The following is an 8,166-nucleotide window of genomic DNA, read 5'->3' as shown; positions in this document are numbered from 1 at the left end:
TAATCGTAACGAATTGGCCACGTTTTGAGTAAAAACAGGTGGTGTTCAGATGTTCAAGCACCAAACAGAAACCTTTTGCAAGGAATCTGCATTAACCACGCACCGTATTTGCTGTGAACATGCAAACAAAAGTCGTGTTTAAGACAACTCCTGTTTTATTATGCCCTGAAAGGCTAAAACCTATTCTTATTTTTCCACACTTCAGATACCGACAAAAAAATAGGGCCCCACGTCTTTGCGTGGCACAAACCCACACCGAGTGGGCTCTGGCGGGTTTAACCGACAGGTTTGTACTTCACGCGGATTCTAACCCTCGAACAAGAACATATTTAAAATGGACAACTTTTTGTTGTTGAGATACCATCACGTTTGGGGCCGTCCATAAATGACGTCACGCGATTTTGGACGATTTTTAACCCCCCCCCCCTCTCGTCACACGGCGTCACAAAAAGTCAGACCCCCCCCCCTCAAATATGACGTCACAAAGCTCTGCCCCCCTCCCCCCCCCAAAATGCTTCAAATCGCTTTAAACTATTGTCATTGTTGTGCGTATTTATTGTGGCGCTGCACTCTGATGTTGCAGGAGAAAACATTAGAAAGTCAATTTAATTAAGTAGAACGTGTTGTCTATATTTATTTAAAATTGCGCATTTTGATATGACGTCACATTTCTCAAACCCCCCCCCCCCCCCCCCGTCGTCACACATCGTCACAAATGTCTGACCCCCCCCAGGTGCGTGACGTCATTTATAAACGGCCCCTTACTCAGGCCCCTGTAAAAACAAAATGGCGGCCGCCCCTACGCACCACCCAACCCCTCCCAACCAGACAAGCCACGACGCGGCTGATGATGGCGATGCTGGTCGCGAAGCCCCGGCCATCACCTCCCTTCCAGAGGCACACACACGAGAGAGAACAGCGGCGAGCCCATGCCAACGATCATCGCGCTCCTCCCACATTCGGTCGGGCAATTGAAGCGATGGTCGGTCGAGTGAACGGTTTCGTACGCACTCTACTTCTTTCGCACCACCGTATGTGGCACAAACGCGCTAACCTGTGGGTCTCTGTGGGTCTCTGTGGGTCTCTGTGGGTCTGGGTGTCTATGGGTCTCTGTCTGAGTGGACTTGACGATGACCGGTACCAGCGGTGTCAAGATCGGCCTCTGTGGAGGAAGCTCGTGAAGGACGCTACTGGGCAGTTGGAGGCAGTCGGCCTCCAACAACAACGGAGGGTGGAGGAGCGACGCTCACAACAATGAGCGGAGCGCCGTGTGGCTAAAGCACAGCAAGTTGGCACAGTAGGCGGCACAGGTGGTGCATCAGCCAGTCATCTCGGTCATCTCAGTCAGTCGACCCGTGGCACCTGCTGGGTCTGCCCCGTGACCTCCTGCCAGCGGGCGTTCGACACTTCACGTGGCCTCAAGGTGCACATAGCCTGGCACAAGCGTCGTGGTGACGTCAACGCCACTTAGTGGCAAATGGCGGTTGTTTGTTGAACTTCTTTCGCACTGCCTTACGTGTGCCAACCGCTCTAATCTGTGCCTCTCTGTGGGTCTCTATGGGTTTGGGTGTCTGGGTATCTGTATGTACGTTGAAATTCTTTGGAACTGTATGTAGACAACCGTGCTAATCTGTGGGTCTCTATGGGTCTCTATAGATGTCTCTGTGGGTGTCTGTGGGTCTGTGGATATATGTTTCTGTGGGTCTCTGTGTATGTTGTATGTTGTGGGGAGCGGTAGCGTAGCGGTTAGCGCTACGCTGCGCTACGAACCTGGCGACCCGGGTTCGATTCCAGCTCACAGCAAACACCAGTGGCGATTATCTGAACCGGTCCTGGGCCTCCCCTAGATCGACTCAGCCTCAAATTAGTACCTGGTGCGCTGTGTAAACATCGCCACTAGGGAGTCAAAGGCGGCCAGACGTGGTGTTGGCCACCCCCTCGTGTGCCGTGCCGGCCTTCATAGGTGTCTGTGGGTCTCTGTGTGTGTATGTGCGTTGATCTTCTTGCACACTGTACGTAGCCAACCGTGCTAACCTGTGGGTCTCTGTGGGTCTCTGTGGGTTTCTATGGGTCTGGGTGTCTGTGGGTCTCTGTGTGTGTCTGTATGTTGAACTTCTTTTGCACACTGTACGTAGCCAACCGTGCTAACCTGTGGGTCTCTATGGGTCTGGGTGTCTGTGGGTCTCTGTGTATGTATGTGCGTTGAACTTCTTTCGCACCGTACGTAACCGACCATGCTCATCGGAGGTGCGCGGGGGGGGGGGAGGAAAGGTGGACAACAAACCAAACGCAAAAAAAATCATTTCTAAAGAAACGAGTTTGTCAACTTAGACGACAATGCCGACGACGACGACGTCAAAGTGCATCGCAGCTCCCGGAGCGGGAGAGAGCGTTCCGGACGGCCGCGCCGGACGCAGCTCGCCGTGGTGACGGCGCCGCGACGATCCGCGGGGAGCGTCAGGGCCGCTGCTCCCTCGGCTGACTCTTGAAACCGGCGGCGGCAGTCTCAGCCGCGGCCCGGAAGCGAAGAATTTCGGCGAGGGCTCGCGGACGGCCCTTGCGTAGGCCCCGGCGGTCGCGTGGCAGCGGCGACGTCACCGCGGTCGCCGCCGCCGCCGCCGTCACCGCCGCCGTCACCGCCGCCGCCGTCGCCGCCGCCGCCGCGGGCGCCTCTCCCCTCGCCACCATCTTCTTCTTCTTGGACACGAGCACGTCGATGCGGCCGCGCGATATCCCGTAGATGCTCGCGAACGCCTTCTTGCACACCTGCACGTCGCCTCCTCCTCCGCCCCCCCCTCCGCCCGCCGGCGTGGCGACGTGGTAGGCGACGCTGCACGAGCGCTTGTCCCGGGCGCTCTTGGAATAGCGCCGCTTCACGTCCTGCACCAGGATCCTGCCGAAGAGGTACGCCGTCTGTGCGTCGTAGCCGCCGCGGCCCAGCTCCCGCCAGAAGTGGGAGCAGATCTCCCGGCGGTAGTCCTCGTCCACCTTGGCGAAGCACTCGCGCTTGCAGCCGCAGTCAGGCCCCACGGCCACCACGGAGGGACGCGTCTCGCGCCGCGCCGCCCCGCCGCCGGGCCGGGCCGGGCAGGCGCCCGCCGCCATCCGGCGCACCGCCGCCTCGATCGTCTTCTTCTCCCTGGGCCTCCTGCGCTTGCGGGGGGCCGCCACGTCTCGGGGGGCGGCCGCGGCGTCGGCCTGGCGGGGTTCGAGGCGAGAATGTGGCAAGGTCAGGGTTCACATCCCGAGCCTGACGACGCCTGCTGCTGTAGATTTGAAGTCTGTGTCTCTCTCTCTCTCATCGTCATCACGGTGGCTAGGAGATGTTAACTACCTCGCCTGGTGTGCAGGATGTCGTGGGTTCTATCCCAACCCTGACGACGTCTGCTGCTGTAGATTTGGAGTTTGCGTCTCTCATCATCATCATCATCACGGTGGCTAGGAGATGTTGACTACCTCGCCTAGTACGCAGGAGGTTGTGGGTTCTATCTCGACCCTGACGATGCCTGCTGCTGTAGATTTGGAGTCTGCGTGTCTCTCATCACCACGGTGGCTAGGAGATGTTGACTACCTCGCCTGGTACGCAGGAGGTCGTGGGTTCGATCCCGACCCTGACGATGCCTGCTGCTGTAGATTTGGAGTCTGCGTGTCTCTCATCACCACGGTGGCTAGGAGATGTTGACTACCTCGCCTGGTACGCAGGAGGTCGTGGGTTCGATCTCGACCCTGACGACGCCTGCTGCTGTAGATTTGGAGTCTGCGTGTCTCTCATCACCACGGTGGCTAGGAGATGTTGACTACCTCGCCTGGTACGCAGGAGGTCGTGGGTTCGATCCCGACCCTGACGATGCCTGCTGCTGTAGATTTGGAGTCTGCGTGTCTCTCATCACCACGGTGGCTAGGAGATGTTGACTACCTCGCCTGGTACGCAGGAGGTCGTGGGTTCGATCTCGACCCTGACGACGCCTGCTGCTGTAGATTTGGAGTCTGCGTCTCTCTCTCTCTGTGGTCGCGTGGGAGGTTTTTCTCCAGAGTCCCAGAGTTTTTCCCTCCACATTTAGGATCGTCGTGCGTTCAGACTCTATTATTTAGGGTATTTGGCCGCGGCTATGAATTTCCACACGATGATGATGATGACGATGAGCTACTTTGTTGAGTGATAATTTGTAATAGGAAGAGTCGCTTCTGGAAAATATGCTAATAGCTCAGTGGACTTTAACCTGGTAACATTAACAAAAAATGTTTAGTTTTATTTGCATCTATTTTTAAGTGATCCGTTTACCTTTCCTACACTTTGAACTCCGATCGTGCGTTTGCATCGTTTGTTGTTGTTAACGGTCTGACCCCGTGTCACCTAACTGGACATCTGTGAGCAAAGAGCTGTAGTCGCGTAGAAGGGAAATAATAAAAATATTAAACAATAAAATTCTCACGACGTTTCGATTGCAACCCATGACGATTGCTTGTGTTGCAATCGAAACGTCGTGAGAATTTTATTATGTAAAATTTTTATTCTTTTATTATTTCCCTTCTACGTGACTTTACCGAAAGAACTAAGAATATAGCTTTAGCGCACTTTAAAATAAAACCGTTGTTTTTTTAAAAGTTTTCTTAACTTTTTTTTTTACTTTTTTCAAGGAGTTTAATCTGAAGTGACCCTGGCCTTCACTTAATGATCGCAGCTCAACCGCGTGGCTTACCATCCACCATCACGTGGGAATGCGCAGCAGCAGCATGATCCAATTCATCTGAATGCGAGGTTACCGAGCCTGTGGTTAAGTTGGCTCAAGACGCTCAACAGCTGTTGAAAGTTTGACAGATCAGGGGAATGCCATGATGAGCCTCAGAGAAACCGGCTGTGATCAGAGGTCGCAACCGGGTACCCGATACCCGGCTACCTGTACCCGGCCGGGTACGGGTACCCGTTTGCGACCCTGGTACGGGTACGGGTAGGCCGTGAGTCACTGGTGAGTCACCGTTTGTCACTCATTTCCCAACGTCTCGTCTCTTCTCACAATTCAAGTTCCTAGAATTAACCCACCCGCGCCTGCAACATGGCTTCATCCCAGAGGTCGCAATCGGGTACCCGTACCCGGACCCTACCCGTACCCAGCCGGGTATGGGTAGCCTGGTATCGGGTAGGGTACGGGTACCCATTTGAGACCCTGGTGCGGCCGGGTACGGGTAAGGAATCAAAACCCGTTTGCGACCTCTGGCTGTGATGCAATGAGGAGACTCACTTCAATCGATGAAAAGTCCCTCAGCCCCTCATCCGGATTCTCCGTGTGGCCGCGAGCCCAGCCTCCTCCATCGCCGTCATCGCCATCAACATCGTCGCCACCTTCACCGTCACCACGTTCATCGACGCCATCGTCGCCACAGCACCATCATCATCATCGCCGCCATCGTCACCACCACCACCATCATCATCATCGCCATCATCAACATCGTCGCCACCTTCACCGTCACCACGTTCATCGACGCCATCGTCGCCACCACCACCATGATTATCGGCATCATCATCATCATCGCCACCTTTACCGTCACCACAATCATCGTTGCCACCACCACCATCATCATCATCATCGCTGTCATCATCATTGCCACCTTCACCATCACCACCGCCACCATCATCACCGCCACCATCATCATCGCCACCATCACCATCGCCACCGCCACCACCATCATCGCCATCTTTCACCCCCCCCCCCCCACACACTCATTTATTTGAGCCTACGCACCTGGACCCACGTTCAGCACACAAAGACAAAGATCCCCCGTGTAGCCTCAACAGACTGTAGGGGCAAGTGCTGTTAGCGAGCACCTATGAAGGCCGGCACGGCACACGAGGGGGTGGGTGGCCAGCACCACGCCCGACCGCCTTTGTCTCCCCAGTGGCGATGTTCACTACACACTGCACCAGGTACTCATTTGAGGCTGAGTCGTCCTAGGGGAGGCCCAGGACCGGTTCAGATCATCGTCACTGGGTGGTGCTGGTGGCCCTGAGCTGGAATCGAATTCGGGTCGCTGGGTTCGTCGTGCAGCGTAGCGCTAACCGCTGCACCACCGCTCCCCACACTCACAGAGACCCACAGATTATACACGGTTGGCTATGTATGGTGCAAAAGAAGTTCAACGTACATACATACAGAGACCCACAGACACCCAAACTCAGAGACCCGCAGATTATGACGGTTGCCTATGTATGGTGTGTTTCAATATGCACACATAGGCAGAGACACACAGACACCCAGACCCACAGAGACACCCACAGAGACCCACAGATGATTACGGTTTGCTACGTATGGTGCGAAAGAAGTTCAAGATACACACGTACACAGAGATCCACAGACACCCAGACCAATAGAGACACCCACAGAGACTCACAGAGACACCCACAGAGGCCCGCAGAGACTCACAGAGACCCACAGAGACCCGCACAGACACCCAGACCCATAGAGACACCAATAGAGACACCCACAGAGACCCGCAGATCATCACAGTTGGCTACGTACGCCGCGGTTCAACACGCACACACGTACACAGAGACACCTATAGAGACCCACAGAGACCCACAGAGACCCACACAGTCACCCAGACCCACAGAGACACCTATAGAGGCTCACAGAGACCCACAGAGACCCACAGAGACCCACAGAGACCCGCACAGACACCCAGACCCACAGAGACAACTATAGAGACTCACAGAGACTCACAGAGACCCACAGAGACCCACAGAGGCTCACAGAGACCCACAGAGACCCACAGAGACCCGCACAGACACCCAGACCCACAGAGACACCTATAGAGACACCCACAGAGACCCACGGAGACACCCACAGAGACCCGCACAGACACCCAGACCCACAGAGACACCTATAGAGACTCGCAGAGACACCCACAGAGGCCCGCAGAGACTCACAGAGACCCACAGAGCCCCACAGAGACCCACAGAGACCCGCACAGACACCCAGACCCACAGAGACACCTATAGAGGCTCACAGAGACCCACAGAGACCCACAGAGACCCGCACAGACACCTGTAGAGGCTCACAGAGACCCGCTGAGACCCACGGAGACACCCGCGGAGACCCACAGAGACACCCACGGAGACACCCACAGAGACCCGCAGAGACCCGCTGAGACCCGCTGAGACACCAACGGACCACCACGGACGCGGCTCCGTCCTCACGGCAGCGAGAGAGCGCCTCTCTCACCTTCACGCTTCACGACGAGGCCCGGCCAGGCGCCGCCGCCATCACCGCATGGCGGCGGTGGCGGCGACGATGGCGGTGGCGGTGACGATGGCCCCTCCTCGTCCTCGCGCTCCTGCTTGATCAGCAGCCTCCCGCCGGGCATGAGGGCAGCAGCAGAGGCCATCGGTGGGGGCCGCCGCCCCCCCCCCCCAACCCCCCTCAACACCCCCCCCCCGACCCCCCCCCACCTCCTCCTCCTCGTGACCGACCGACTGCCACAGAGGCGAGCGGAGCGGCCGCCCCCCGCCGCCCCGCGCACGGCAACGGGAAAGGTGCCCGGCAAGGCCCGGCAAGGCCCGGTGGTTGGGACGCGCCGATTGTTTCCCCGCGGCTTTGGCGGTGCCGTCGCTTGGTTCTCTTTCGCGGTTGCCGCCGGACGGCGCTGCACCGCGTGGCTGCTGGGGGGGGGAGGAGAGGGGGAGAAGGGGGGGGGGGACAGCAAATGAGACGAGTTGTGGAGTTGCGCTTGTCAGTAGCGGAGAAGAGAAACGTCCGGGGGCGATCGTGAAGATTGTCTGCATCCCACAATCGCGGATGCCCAGAGCCACAGAGACCCACAGACACCCACATCGTCAGGGTCGGGATGGAACCCACGACCTCCTTTGTACCAGGCGAGGTAGTCAACATCTCCTAGCCACCGTGATGATGATGATGAGAGAGAGACGCAGACTCCAAATCTACAGCAGCAGCAGGCGTCATCAGGGTCGGGATGGAACCCACGACCTCCTGTAGACCAGGCGAGGTAGTCAACATCTCATAGCCACCGTGATGATGATGAGAGAGATACAAACTCCAAATCTACAGCAGCAGGCGTAGTCAGGGTTGGGATGGAACCCACGACCTCCTGCGTACCAGGCGAGGTAGTCAACATCTCCTAGCCACCGTGATGATGATGAGAGAGATACAAACT

At 56.9% G+C, this 8,166-nt stretch overlaps 1 protein-coding gene across 1 annotated transcript; it reads right to left on the bottom strand.

Moving 5' to 3' along the window:
* Nucleotides 1–729: 729 nt before the first annotated feature.
* LOC133360548 (uncharacterized) lies at nucleotides 730–7,393 on the bottom strand. The gene is made up of 3 exons (XM_061579338.1): nucleotides 7,218–7,393; nucleotides 5,241–5,341; nucleotides 730–3,198 (listed from the first exon to the last, which is right to left on the bottom strand). The coding sequence occupies exons 1-3, from the start codon at nucleotides 7,378–7,380 to the stop codon at nucleotides 2,458–2,460; spliced, it is 1,005 nt and encodes a 334-aa protein (XP_061435322.1). The 5' UTR covers nucleotides 7,381–7,393; the 3' UTR covers nucleotides 730–2,457.
* Between the last annotated feature and the right edge of the window lie 773 nt (nucleotides 7,394–8,166).

Source organism: Lethenteron reissneri, chromosome 69 (assembly GCF_015708825.2).
Source record: "Lethenteron reissneri isolate LAM-NWPU_2019-01 chromosome 69, ASM1570882v1, whole genome shotgun sequence".
In the NCBI taxonomy this organism is placed as follows: domain Eukaryota; kingdom Metazoa; phylum Chordata; class Hyperoartia; order Petromyzontiformes; family Petromyzontidae; genus Lethenteron; species Lethenteron reissneri.
This window is presented reverse-complemented; position numbering and strand designations above follow the sequence as displayed.